Source organism: Denticeps clupeoides, chromosome 16 (assembly GCF_900700375.1).
Source record: "Denticeps clupeoides chromosome 16, fDenClu1.1, whole genome shotgun sequence".
In the NCBI taxonomy this organism is placed as follows: Eukaryota; Metazoa; Chordata; class Actinopteri; order Clupeiformes; family Denticipitidae; genus Denticeps; species Denticeps clupeoides.
In genome coordinates this window covers 17,238,774-17,253,416 of record NC_041722.1, presented here as the reverse complement: position 1 = coordinate 17,253,416, position 14,643 = coordinate 17,238,774, and the positions used below count along the sequence as shown (strand labels likewise).

The window sequence follows — 14,643 nt, the reverse complement described above, 5'->3', positions numbered from 1 at the left end:
GTCTTCATTTCATTCATGTGCAGCACCTGTTATAAATCAATTTCACCCAGATCTTTAGCACCCAGTTCATGCACTCCCCATCGTCATCTTTTCGTTGCAAAAGGGGCTGTGGGGGATGAGCTGCTTCAACTTTGATGATCATGGAGGGAGGTAGACAGGGTGAGCTGTGAAGGGGAATAAAAGCAAGCTAGTGACAGTTTGGAAACTAAATCTGCACCCCATTTGTCCAGCCCACAGCTCTAAGCCATAAAGCCTTAATTCAAACCAGTCAAGTTTCCCACTTCGAGAAACCCCATTCGTATGTCCACAACACAACAGGTGTAGTGGTGGAAAAGTACAGTATTTACATTTATGGCATTTATCATATGTGCTTATACAGAGTGACTTACAACCAGTAGTTACAGGGACAGTCCCCCTGGAGACAGGGTTAAGTGTCTTGCTCAGGGACACAATGATAGTAAGTGGGATTTGAACCCGAGTCTTCTGGTTCTAGGCTACTACCACCCTATAGTATAGGGGATCTGTCCATGTTTGGAGTTAGGTTTTAGTCCTGCATGTCCATTATTATGCAACTGATCCATTTGAAGATCCCTGATGCTTCAGTCGTTATGGTGTTGGTGGTTGTGGTGACCCTCTGATACGCTTCATGCTGGTATGTCTCATCAGCAGCTCATTGGCTGGAACCAGGGTCTAGAGTAGCTCAGAGAGAAACAGATCAGACTCGGATGGCTGGGACTGAGTGGTTATGGCAGAGGGGGGTTAAAAACATGCACAACACAGCCCTGGAGAATTCGGCAGAAGCCAAGTGAGTGTGTGGTTCAAGGGAAACTCTGAATCACGTCTCACGATGGTGTGGAACCCCCAGATCCCCGTAAATCTCTTTAAATGAAGGAAGGACAGCGTACAAGCTGCATGTGAAAAGATGCATGAATTTAGAACAGATATATTTATTTCGCAGCCGCGGCCGACACGCATTGAGGAGAAATATTAATGCTCCTGGAATGTGTTCTTGGCCGATTTCACATAAACTTAGATTCAGGCCGAGGGAAAGACCTCCAGCTGATCTACAATCTGCATGTTCTGCATGGTAGCGGATGTGTTCCTGAGATCATCACAAAAATTAATGTTCTCGCTGATTCACTGATTCCATAGGAATTCAATGCAAACAGCTTTCCACGCATCACAATTATAATAAATAAACTGAAAAATGACCGTACAGCCACCACTGCAATGCAGCACATTTAATAAAACATGCAAGTTTTAACAAATATATTAATGGTTGTTTTCATTAAAAGTATTATTGTCCGAAATATTTTTATTGCATGTTTAAAAACCTTTACTCAACACAAAAAAGAAAACCCTGTAGTACTGTAATGAAATATTTTAATTTTAATGTCTTAAGTTCTTGTGATTGTCCAAAACATGTTTTATTTTTTATTTTTTATTGCATTATATGTTGGTTTTTGGGAGCATGCAGCATTAATCTTCTGATTGCGGATGTTTAAATGGAGGGAGCGTGCAGCTGCTGCGTCTCGGACCGTCTTCACTTGGGGAGAGTGAATCACGGCGATGTGCCGGTACAGTCAGTCCCCTCCTCCCCACACATGGCGGAGGGATGCGAGGGAACTCCACGGGCCCAGACGGCCTGCCCGAGGAAAAAAAAAGAAGACGGGGAGGCTGGATTGCTGCCTTCTGAGAAATTCTCTCAGGCGGTTGCATCAGACGTGGAGGTGAAGTAGTGAAAAATGCGATGCGAAGCGAAGATGCGTCTGCTGTGGTGACATGATAAAAAAAATAAAAACTTAAATACCTCACACCATGAAAGGGTTACTCCAGGCTACCCACAAACCACCAGCCAACAGGCCTTCCCGTCTGAAGTTGAAATAGCAGCCTTGTTAAAGGGTATTTTTATTGAGGTTTCTGCTTAACAAGTCTGTTTTGTTTTTTTCTCCTCTTCCCGACATTACAGATGAAATATAATCCTTTCATTAAACCCTAATTAAATTCTCACATTCACGCCCTGAGTACGTTCCCTTATTAACTAAGTCCATGTCCTGGTAAGTGGGAAGAATGGGATGTGAAATATGGCGATGTGTTCAGATTCATGGTTCTGAGCAGGACATTTCATCTGCCGAGTGGGTCGGCTGGAGGCAAGTCTCACTGACCGGATGTGCTGCCGCGGGCCGTCGTCTGGGTTACCGGGTTTCGGGTGTGGCGGCGGCGTGGGCGGCGGCCATTCTAACCGCGCGGCCCGCTTTAAAATAGCATCCCATCATCGCCGCATAAAGCGGCCGCCAGCGCATTGTCTCACGCTGCACGCGGCTAATAATATTCCGCCTAAAAGGAGGCCAGAAAAGATGGGAGTACATGACGTGTAGGTGTGACGTTTCTCCTGGCTCCACGCAGGGTGATTGTTCTCCACCGCTGGGTCGAGTGAGAGGAGGCCGTAATTGAAAGAAAGGGGGTTAAAGGTCACGCGGCATCAGCAAAGCTGCTGATTAATCACCACCAGGAAGTCTTGGTGCGAGAGAAAGGAGGCACGTCTCGGATCTCCGGTCGCCGAGGGCCCGTTGCGTTGGAGCGACTCGGACGCCTTTTGTAGCCGTAATGAGAGGCTCCCACCGACCCCGCACCCCTCCACGGAGGATTCGTCACGCGCATGCACGCCACATTCGGTGAATGGCATCCGCGGAACTGGCGGCCGGGATTAAGCAGAGAGGTCTCCTTCACCGCGGGCGGCCCTCTCGCCGCGCCGGTGACACTCGAATTTAATTACGGCGGCGACAACAACTAAAGGGGGAGAAAAACCCGCCACGGCATCGAGCAGAGTCGCAGTGGGACTGAACCGACACCAACAAAGTCCTTGAAAGAAGATCACACAGCCATTTTCACGCAGCGACTGGCCGTACGGAGGGCCGCGGCCTTGCCACACCTTCCCCTCTCGGGTCGGACGGGCAGCCCACCGCACACGGATCATTTCCACCGCGGCGCTTTCCTCGTTTAGACCCCAGTTTACAGCTAATAATGACTTCGCTCAGCGAATTTTTCTACCGCATAAATTACTGTGCCGGAACGCAACTTCCCATGTAAGCCGGCCTGTAGATGACGAACGATAATCTCCAAATCTCTCATTTCTGGCGGCGGGTGATAAGGATACGTGTGCGCGTGGGGCTCCGTTCCCCTTTATCTGCTGCACAGATTAACTCATCCGCGGCTCCGGGCTCGTTTACAGGTCGTCCCAGCGAGAATGAGGCGCACATCTGCGGACGTTGGGCCGGAATTTGGGGAGGAATCATTTTTTTCACATCATCAGTAGCAGTGCAAGTAAAATGCTGGTTTTGACAGTGTTTGACATATTTTGTTCTATAAAAGCAGTCCGCACGCAGCAAGGAAGGCCCTGGAGTGGCTCCACGGCAGTTTAGGAGACCAGGGAATGGAAAAGAAAACGGTGGTGAGCGCCGTGCCCCGCCGCAGGTGACGTACAAGGGGCTGTGGCGCCCCCTGTAGACACTGAAGGCGTATTACTGCCCTGGAACCCCACTGAATCCTGCTGGCACTGCAGATTTTTCAAATCATTCAGAAAAAGCAGAGGATTTCAGGGTTTCATTTGAGAATAAAAATACATACAAATAAGCACTGGCCAGATAATTAAACTAATGCCACGACTCAAATCTATTAACATTATTTATCAAGTTAACTTTATATTTTGGTGAGTGTTTTATCTGCATATTTATACATCATATGATCCCCTCAGCAAAAAATAAACTACAAAGTGTCCAGTAAAAAACATCAAAGGACAACATTTTGCCATCTTTCCTGATTTATTGAGCAGTTACACATTTATATAGTGTTTATGTGCATAATTATTTTTTTGTTTCAGCCCTCAGTTTTTCATCAGACCATGAATCAGAAAAGCTGGGTTTGCCTGTGCAGGCAGGCCCCACCACCTTCGGTGCACAATGCACTGGCAAGCGCAGATGTATTGATTATTGACTGAACGTGCGTCTCACAGTTTATCAGCTGGGAGCAGTCAGTCGTGCGCACTGAGGGGACAGAAACTCGAGCACAATTCCTCATCCGTGAGTGCGGGGACGCCGAGTAAATCAGTGTGATGGCGGATTTTGGTGTTGCCTCTGCCATAGATCAAAGGTCAAAGGTTGAGAATCAGCAGCAGGGTGCCACGGTCCAGGCTAGTGTAATGCCCACATTTACCCACATTCCAAGTAAAAAATGCTCCAAAAAGCATAGTGGGAATGTATATTAAAAGGCATATTCTCTTTGTTTATGACAGGGCTGTATCTAGGTATACAGAACACGAAGATTGTCTTGGTATGACAAGGTAAACGGTGGGTTCCGGTTCACTCAGGGCAAGAACATTTCAGCAGCCAATCACAGTCAGTCCACTCCAGGGGGTTTGGCAAATGGCCATAAATTCTCTCCGTTACTGGAATGTCTCCACCTTCTGGACAAGCGAGTCCAGATTTGCTCATTTCTGAGGTTGCATGCATCGTTTTTTCGAAAAAAGAATCTACATTCGGGTTCGCGGTTTGTGTTCGACTCCATCTAATTGAAATTATAAATTGAATGCAGCAAATAAGGTGCATGCTTTCTATTTATTCATTCATCAGCACCTCCACTGACAACCGTCTTCATAAGCATTTTTACTCACAAAGAAACGAGAGCTTTAATTTTGAATGATGGATTCTCGTCACCGCTTCCGTAATGAAAGACGCATTCTGCTGGTTATCGGTTTATGGAAGCCGTGCATCAGCAGTCTGTTGGCATATCAGCGGGGTGGTGTACAGTCGGCAAACCAAGGGCCTCCGATTCTACACACCGAAAGAAATGTGCCTGTTATTAGATCTTTAAGCGATCAACTTTTTACAGGAAATGTTGGGTGAAGCCTGGGCATCTGTGAGTTATCAATCATTATTTATTAGTCATGCGTTATTACAAATTGTTGTCACAACATATGGCATTTATGTCAAGCTTCCAATAAGCCAACAAACTCACAGCTCTAATTATTCACAGTTAACCTGGTCTTGGAAACTGTATATTGGAAAAAAAAATTATTTCAAATCGGCATTGAGGGCAAACGTGAAATGTGTAGTTATATTTTTTAAAAGTAAATAAAGGAAGACACACAAAGAATAAACCAAAAACACCATGTGATGTTTTGGGGCCAATATGGTTGCTTTCACCTGGTCTGGTCCTCTCACTACAATTTATAGACGAGGTGGATGAAGGTTGCATGCAGTGTGTTGTTTCTTCCGAGCCTCTCGCATTTGTTCAGGCAGGCTTCTGTGACTCTGAGACTAAAGAGAAGTGTGTGACCAATTAAAAAGAAAAAAGAAAAAGTCAAACGTAGAGAAACACGGTGTGCTTCGTGAACTCAGCTGGCCAAATGCCCTCAAAAGACGGAGATTATGTGGGCCTCCACTGCTGGAACAATGTGGATCACACGTGAGGGTTTGGGATAAAAGAGAAAAAAAAAAACTTGTTTTGCTGTAATATTTTAAGCATTTTAAATTGCGTTACATCCACCTGCTATACAATATTTTACTTTTTTTAAAATATGCCCTGTTATTTGACAGGTTGTTCTCTTTTTTTGTCAAGAGAATAATGCCCACGTGCAATATGTCCCTAATATTTATTTCCGGAAATGCATGCTTGCATGTATTAGTTTACAATAATGACGATGCACACGTTTACACGTGGAGGTTCGTGGGCACGAAGCTCATCCGCAGTTGGATGCACCAGCCCGAGTTGCACCGAGTTACTTCACTCCATGAGTTTCACTGAGTTTACATCCGGGTTTTTTTCCTAGGCAATGGGGGGCGCAGCACCCCCTTTCCTTAGGCAAAGTGAAATAAATTCGCCGCACCGTCACACAAAGTAGTCCCCCGTTTCGGAAACGTTTTCGCCGGCCGCCGCCGCCGCCGCCGCCCTCCCGCCGGCCACTTTTGTGACACTTTCTCGCTCGGCGGCGAGGACGCGGCCGCGGGGCGACGCATTGGCGGCGCCGCGCCGCGCAGTTTTTTCTGTCCCATTCTTTCTGCCTTCCTGCGCGGAGGGATACGCGCGGCGCCGAGGCTGGGGGGTGAATGAGATTGAAGAAGAGTTCTTGTTCTCTATCTCAGTTTCTCTCTCCCCCTCTCGCTTTTTTAATGGACGCCTCTTTGCGTTGCTTTTCCTTTCACAAACACCCCAAAATCCGCTAAATCGAGACCGGGAAAGCATCACGCGTGCGTCATGAAGCGCGTGCGGACGTAGACGCGCGCGTCCGCCGCGGGATTCGGTCGCGGAACAGCGGGCACCGTGGGCTTTATTTTTTTCTTTTCTTTATTCTTTTTCTTTTTTTTTTTTTTTTTTTTTTTTTTTACACCGAAAACCTTGCATTCCGGTCGCTTCGCGCGCGGCCCGAGCGAGTATATAAAGCGAGGCGGGTAAGTGCACCACCGGCGGCGGCCCCGCGCCAACTTTTGCCCCCGCCGCCGCGGAACTTCCACGCCCGGCGCGGGCCGCGGGACCAGTTATTCGGGATGGGATCGCGCGGTGGAATTTTTTTTTTTCTTTCCCCTTTTTTCTCTCTCCTGGTTCCCGTAGTTGGGCGACGCGGTTCCCGCTACGTCGCTGCCGGGCGGCGCGGAACTTCCTCCTCCTCCCGCCGCCGTTATGCAATCCAGGGATAATAATCATAGAATAGTATTATTATTATTATTATTATTATTAATAGTAATAATGAATGCAGGGCGCGCAGAAGAAACGCGGCGGCGTTGTGCAACGACGCCGCGGCGCGTTACGTTCCTCTGGGCTTTTAATCGCGTGATTATTATTATTATTATTGTTATTATATTTCGGAAACGTGTGCGTGTGTGTGTGCGTGTGTTTTTTTTATTTTTTTCCTGCCAAACTTCGTTTCTCCTTCTATCCCAACATCGCCACCACCTCCACCACCACCATCAGCAGCCGGGCGGAAGCGAGGAGGATCGCCATTGGTCGGCGGCGGACGGCGCAACTTCGCCGGCGGAGGAAGTTGGGGGGCTCCGGGCTGCAGGCCCCGGCTGTGGGAGTGCACGACTCGAGCGCTTCCGATGGACGTTTCTCTCCAGGAGGAGGAGGAGGAGGAAGGGGCCGGCGTACGGGCTGTTGCTAGAAAGCGGGTTCCTGATTCGCTTTTGGTGGCACGCCGTTGCAGGAAGTGGGGTTCCGAAGATCTTTCGGCCTGCCGGGGAGGTCTCGGTTACCACGGCATCGCTCCCGCCGGTTATACTCACGCCTGCCCGGGGATCCACGGCCGGGCCCGGGCCTGCTCTTCCGAAGCGTCCCGACCAAGTCCTGCCATTTCACGGCCCGCGGAGGTTCGGCGCCGCGGCCGTCCTGGGAAGATGCGAAACTGGCACCCGGCGGGCATCCTGTGACCTTGAGGTCACTCGTTTCCTCCTGCGGATCCGGCCTGTTACCTTGGAAATGGCTTCTGTGTGGCTGTGGGAAGGAAGGATCGACCTCTCGGGCCGAACGTTACTATGAGAGACCAGGCAGTGGCGACGAACGGAGGATCTGAAGTCAGGGATCATCTTTAGGCACAGAACCCTGGATACACAGAGATAGAGAGAGTGTGTGTGTGTGTGTGTGTGTGTAAGAGAATGTACTCCAAAAACAGAACCAAGTCGGAATATTTTCTTTGGGGAAATCGCTCGTTTTTTTCGAATTGGTTTACCGCGATATGACGTGTGTGTGCGTGCACGCGCGCTCGTCTGACTCCTCTCTCCTCTGCTCTTGCAGCCTCTGAACCCCCAAGTCGCTGGTTGGATGGTGTTCAACGCGGCCGGCGTAGTGAAGGTGAGAAAGAGTTCCCTTGCGGCCACGCTGAAGCAAGTTTGTCGTCCGAGCGGCTTCAAGAGCGGCGATTGGCGGTTCAGCTCAGGTCACGTGAGGTCACCGTGGCACAGTGTTTTAGGGCTGCAGTTTCCCAGCACTGTATAAGAGTCACATTAACTGGTTCCCCCATCATGGCTGCTCACCAAGGGCGATGGTTAAAAGCAGAGGACACATTCCGTTGTGTCACCGTGTGCTTCGCAATGACAATCACTCCAAAAAGTAAAAAAAGAACGCTGGAATTAAAGCGCCTGATAACCTGCACGTTGGCGTTTGTTGGTGGGCGTGGTCTCGTCTGTGTGCAAGGGGTATTAGGACGCTGCGTGCCACATATTGACAGGAGGGGGCTTAAATAGTCCAGAATCAGGATATAGGGTGTGTGAGAGAGTAGCCTAGTGGGTAACACACTCGCCTATGAACCAGAAGACCCGGGTTCAAATCCCACTTACTACCATTGTGTCCCTGAGCAAGACACTTAACCCTAAGTTGCTCCAGGGTGGACTGTCCCTGTAAATACTGATTGTAAGTCGCTCTGGATAAGGGTGTCTGATAAATGCTGTAAATGTAAATGAGAGAGCTGTCAATCACGCCTACAGGCTCCTCCCCTTTAAAAAAAAAAAAAGTTCATCTTCTGTGTGTAGCTGCTCTCCAACCCACAGAACCAGCAAGCAGCCACTTCCTGTTCCTACCGTCATGACCTTCGGTGTGACACTAGTGATGTGATTCAGGCTGAACACCTGTGGCAGGGCAGCCCCGCCCATGGCGGGTGTCTTTTGATAAGTCCTGCAGCTCTCCGTCCGCGGATCACAGGGAGCGCGGTGGCCTGAAGCGGGAACCTTTGCGTGACCTTTACAGGGGCCGGCCGGGCGCCGCCTCGGTGTGAGACCGCGAGAGGCGCTTTCTTAATCCCGATTGGTGTGTGCAGGAGAAGGTGACCATGTAGAAAGCCTTGATTGATGGATTGATTGGTTTCCTGGGGAGCTTTAGGAAAACACAGCGCTGCAATCAATTAATGCAGAGACGTGGCGGTGAGGGGCCACCAGGGGCCGTTCTAGCCAGGTGTATGAGTTTAAAAAGGTTTCTGTGGGTTTTTTAATACGGCTGCAGAGCGAAGGTGAAGTGATCGTCATTGTGATACACTGCAGCACAGCACACGGCGACACAACGAAACGTGTCCTCTGCATTTATCCCATCACCCTTGGTGAGCAGTGGGCGGCCATGACAGGCGCCCGGGGAGCAGTGTGTGGGGACGGTGCTTTGCTCAGTGGCTCCTCAGTGGCACCTTGGCAGATCGGGATTCGAACCAGCAACCTCCCGAATACGGGGCCGCTTCCTTAACCGCTAGGCCACCACTGCCCCTGCTGAACAATAAACCCAGTACAACACACAGATCTAGTCAACTACATGTATGGTTACAATTACGGCATTTACCAGACGCCCGTATCCAGATCTCATCACCATCAGTAGTTACAGGGACCGTCCCCCCGCGGAGCAACTTAGTGTCCTGCTCGGGGACACAGTGGTAGTGAGTGGGGTTCGAACCTGGGCCTTCTGGTTCATAGCCGAGTGTCTTACGCACTAGGCTACTATTAGGGGTGTTGTAATTAATCGTATAATCGATGCATCGCGATAATCGATCAAATCATAATGACGTCACTTACAGTACAGCGCCGCTCCGGGTTGGAGTTTCACGCTGTGCGGTGCGGTGTGTCCAGGGAAGGCTGGTACAACCCATTCCGAAGCGGGAACGGAGGAAAAGCTGGCCAGAGATCTACAACACGACACTATCGTCTTACCGGGAGTTTGTGGCAGCGCGTTCGGTCTGAAAGCGGCTGTAGATTTTCTCCAGTGAGCAGAAAAGCGGTCTGTGTTCAGTCCGCCCTCACCTGACGCCACGGACGTCTGATCCAGGCGTTGTTCTGATCATTGGACCAAAACCGAAGCGTCCACACGGGCGTACGAGACCTTGACTCTTGTGTTTGAAAACGTCACGTGACCATGTAGAAAATGTATGGGGTGCGTCGATGGTGAGGCGCCGGTCATCGAATCGTGACACTGGTGAAGGTTCACGCCGCTAGCTGCTACCACGACACCTCTGTCTGGGTGCAGCATCTTAACACACAACGACTTCAGTCACTCGTGAACTTTTTGTTGGTGTGTAATTAATTCCGACGCCCAGCAGATGAACTTTAGTGATTATTTTTATGAACAGAGTATAAAAAGGGGAGGAGCCTGTAGACACACACTCTACTTCTTGGTTGTAGGTGACATGAGCCCTCGCCCTGTCAATTCGTGACACACCCAGGTGCAGCGCAGCGTCCACCTCCTCCCTTTTCGCTACGTTCTCTGCACTCCTAATACCCCCTTGTGCACGAACGTGACCACGCCCACTACCAACACCAACATGCAGGCCCCGCTCTGATGGGGGAACTAGTGAATGTGACGTTAGCGAATGTGTCACTGTAAGGTACGGAGCCAGGAAAGGCGTGTGTGTGTGTGAAAAGTGATGCGAATGGCAGCTTGGATCCGGCTGAATACAAATCGCTGTGTTGAGCGCGAGTGTGGCGTCTATATAAACCGCCGGCGCTGGGACTCCAGTCGAGCGGCTCCGAGCCTCGGCAGATGTGCTGACACAGAGAGTCTGGCCTCAGCTGATGATCGGCAGCATGAGCAATCATCCATCATAGGCGGTCTCACTCTCCCTCTCACACACACACACACACACACACACATCAGCTGAGATGTAGGGGGGGTGAGCAAAGCTGTCGGAGGCCTGAATCATTTACATTTACGGCATTTACCAGACGCCCTTATCCAGAGCGACTTACAATCGGTAGTTACAGGGACAGTCCCGCTGCAGACACTCGGGGTTAAGGGTCCTGCTCGGGGACACGATGGTAGCAAGTGGGGTTCGAACCTGGGTCTTCCGGTTCATGGGCGAGCGTGCCGCCCGCTAGGCTACTACGCATCATCACTCTTCGCCACAGTGAGCGGCCGCACCGCTCGACACTCGTGTGAAGTTTCGATTTAGAAAAAGGCGCACGTATAACGGGTCTCCTCCTGAACGGCACCGGTTTATTTATAGCGCCCATTATGTAATCTGTCATTTCCAGCACAAAGCCAAGTCGCTGTGTATTGAATACGGAAATAAATTGTCTCGCCCCCCCCCCCCCCTCTCTCTCTCCGATGGGGCAGGTTGAGAGCTGTCCCGGACTGAGCTGCCGACAGAGGGGATCGATGATGGAATTACAGAACCTCCAGGAGGCGCTGAAAGTGGAAATACAGGTCCATCAGGTACGTGCATGCAGAAGCCACATTTACGGCATTTATCCTTACAGTCAGTAGTTTACAGGGACAGTACCCCCCCTGGAGACACTCAGGGTCATGTGTCTTGCTCAGGGACACAATGTGGTAGGCGTGATTGACAGCTCTCTCATTTACATTTACATTTACAGCATTTATCAGACGCCCTGATGTAGGGGGCGTGAGCAAAGCTGTCGGAGGCCTGAATCATTTACATTTACGGCATTTACCAGACGCCCTTATCCAGAGCGACTTACAATCGGTAGTTACAGGGACAGTCTCCCTGGAGCAACTTAGGGTTAAGTGTCTTGCTCAGGGACACAATGTGGTAGTAAGTGGGGTTCGAACCCGTGTCTTCTGGTTCATAGGCGAGTGTGTTACCCGCTAGGCTACTACCACCTGGCAATACGACCTGAACTTGTGTTTGATAACGGTAATATAGGACGTCCCACGTTTGTGCAGGATTCAGATGGCGTGGTCGTGCCTCTTTTCCACATGAGAACGTTGCTCCTGCGCTTTCCGCATAAAACACATTCCAACACTCAAAAAATGCAGTTACTGTGCAATTAAGCAGAAATGAACGCGCAATTAGAACTGTTGATGGTGCAAGGAAGCACGGGATATTGTCGTCCCTGTGTCCATCGTCCATCATCTGGATCTGTAGCATCGCTACTTCCGAATTTTATCCAGCTCATTTTACCGGGAATTCCAGTTCCCTGAAATGAGCAGGATTTGCCCGTTACTCTGATCACGTGCTTGTACCGGTGGTCCTAGTCCTAATTTTAATGTTTATTATTGGACACACCGCAAATGAGTGATTATTAACTGTACTACATTTGAAGATTAATAACTCAGCTAGAGGTATCCACCGGTGTACCACGCGCCACAGCTTGAGAGCCAGTGTGTTTGCCACAATCCCTTGTTAAAATTGGAATTGCAAAATGTTCAAATGATTTCCGGCCCTCCGAATGATGTCAACAAGCGCAAGCCGATGGAAGTGTGTTTTTTTTTTTTATTTCACATATGTAAATGCATTCAGAAGTGCAGGCATTTTATTTGCAACTGTGCGCTGGGTTGCAGTGCAGACACGTTCGCATGATCCTCATCTGCTGGTTGAAAAGACGGCACGTTTGTAGAATCTTTGCTCTGAATGCCAGTATAGCTGTCGCTGGTGTGTGTGTGTGTGTGTGTGTGTGTGTGTGTGCTCTGAATGCAGAGGAAATTTTGCATCTTTCATGCCTCTGGCCTGCAGGCTTTTAATAACAAGGTTGAGACATTTCCAATAGTCCCTGGAAAGCGCAGCATTTCTGCTGCATGTCAGCGTATCGATGTGCGCTGCACCGCCAAGTACCTGCTTCCTTTGAGCAGAGACGGTTTGAATCACTGTTTGTACCGTTCCCTCTCTCTCTCTCTCTCTCTCTCTCTGTTTCTTTCTTTCTTTCTGTCTCTCTCTGCACTTTAGTTTCATGTTAAGGCATTGACCCCCAACATGGGGATTTAGTCGACTGCTAATCACAACGTTAGTCGGTCGCTGCACTGAATTATGGGTATTTAATTTACTGGCCGCTTATTATTATTATAATGATTGGGTCCTTGCACGACTAGAAATTAATTCAGCTGTTCCTTCATTCATAAATGGGTGAATTAGTGTAGATTTTATAGCCTAGTGTGGGCAACAACAGGATTTGTGATTTTCCTGAGCAGTCAGCAATAATCATGAACAATATTTACTGAACAACATTTAAAGAATATAGCATATATAAAGGCTTACCTTTTTTAATTAAATTGCCCTTTTATGACATATTCGCATATTCGATGCTTTAATTTTTGTATTAGAAGTAAAAAAATTTTAAAAATCCACGGTTGTCTTCGTATACAAGACATACCTGGTGCAGAGGCCTTGGGAGATGAAATGCATGGATGATGAATGTAGTTATGAGGTTGTGACGTTAAACTGTACTGTCCTCTTACCTGCTTCGCATTTACATGAGAGATTTGCGATGCGTGCCGTGCAGAAAATGAAGTGGACAGTGTGTGTGTGTGTGTGTGTCTGGGCCTTTTATGCCTATCGAGAATTGTACCCTCCACCTCGTCTGCACCGTCGGGGGGGAGGGGCCGCCCTCTTCGCCTGCAGTTCCGCCGGAGGCCTGCAGAGGCCGCTGTGGCTACAGCCAGGATTTCCTCAACTTCACTTCGAAGGACAACGTCGCGCTCTCGTCATACACAGGAAGCCTCTTAACGTCCACAAATTTTAATGCCATTCATGTTTCTATTATGAGCGGGGAGGGATTTTTTTTTTTTTTTTTTTGCGGTGGGGTTTTATTTAGAATTCCAAAAATGGGGAAAGTGAGAGGAATCCGTTGTACCAGCCTTCCCTGGACACATGCATTTTCTAAGAACGTCCACGCTTTCTGAACAAAGCCGGCCCAAACTGTGAATGCAATGTAACCATGGTAACCTGGAGAAAAAGGACCCGATTAGTTAAGAAGTTTTTCAGCGTTCGAGCCGCGCGTCGAGGAGCGCGGCTCAGCATCGGACGGAGCGGCCTTTGTTGCCGAGCCGTGAGACGCGGCGTATTTGTAAGGGAACCATGGAAACCGCGAGAATCGGCAAAGTGCTCCGCGCCCCGTCCAGCCACTCCACCGGAACGCGCAATCAATCGGCTTTCGCCTCGCCGTGCGGCGACCCGCTGTGCCGGAGTGCGCCCGGTCGCAGGAGGCCTGCGGGGTGATGCTGGCCGAGGGTTGCCAGGTGAGGGACGCACCGCTCTGCTTTTTTTTTTTTTTTTTTGCAATTCGTCTGTTGATTTTGTCAGGGTGACGATCCCTGAAAATCAGGAACAAGTGGGAGTCTTGGCCGGCGGAACCGATCTTGTGGCAATAAGACGTGTTCTCGCCTTCTCTGTTTGCGGCCATCACCATCGAACTGTTCTGAGCGCATCTTCTTTTATTTACTTATGTTTTTATTTTTTGCAGAAGCTCGTGGCCCAGATGAAGCAGGATCCACAGGTAAGATCCGGAGCCTCCCGTGCTGGGTCCCGCGGCTCTGGAGGAGCCTCGTAACGCGCTTCTCGTGTCTGCCTGCAGAATGCGGAGTTGAAGAGGCAGCTCCATGAACTCCAGGCCAAGATCACAGCGCTGAGTGAGAAGCAGGTAGGCCGCACCTTTTTTTAATGTTCTCTGTCACTTCGTGTTTTTTTTTCCTTGTCATTCTTTCCCCGCGCACTTCCTGCCTTGTTGTTCGATGTTTTCCTCCTGCTGTTGCACAGCGTTTGTGTGATGCTATGGTGCTGTTCGACGGCCATTTAATTCTCGCTATATGTGCATCGACTGTGGCGGTTTATCATTTACTATCATTTTTATACTCATGATATTCATCTTTATGTCTCACAAGTCACTTGTCCTCAGCATCTGTTTAAATGCCATTACGTCCTGGAGTGATGGTAATTGGCTGCGGCTACAT

The 14,643-nt window shown here is 49.4% G+C and overlaps 1 protein-coding gene across 6 annotated transcripts in view; it reads left to right on the top strand.

The window, feature by feature from the left end:
• The first annotated feature begins 6,284 nt into the window (after window positions 1-6,284).
• phf21aa (PHD finger protein 21Aa) overlaps window positions 6,285-14,643 on the top strand; it is a 37,920-nt gene continuing 29,561 nt past the window's right edge. For 4 of the 6 annotated variants that reach the window (XM_028955960.1, XM_028955959.1, XM_028955964.1 and 1 more), the window contains exons 1-4: window positions 7,786-7,842; window positions 11,074-11,172; window positions 14,157-14,189; window positions 14,268-14,333. In XM_028955960.1, the coding sequence (XP_028811793.1) occupies window positions 7,813-7,842; window positions 11,074-11,172; window positions 14,157-14,189; window positions 14,268-14,333 (228 nt within the window). In that variant the 5' untranslated portion in view covers window positions 7,786-7,812. Of the gene's footprint in view, window positions 6,319-6,390; window positions 6,447-7,785; window positions 7,843-11,073; window positions 11,173-14,156; window positions 14,190-14,267; window positions 14,334-14,643 lie in introns of those variants that run through there. The other 2 variants (XM_028955962.1, XM_028955961.1) reach the window with 2 other exon arrangements.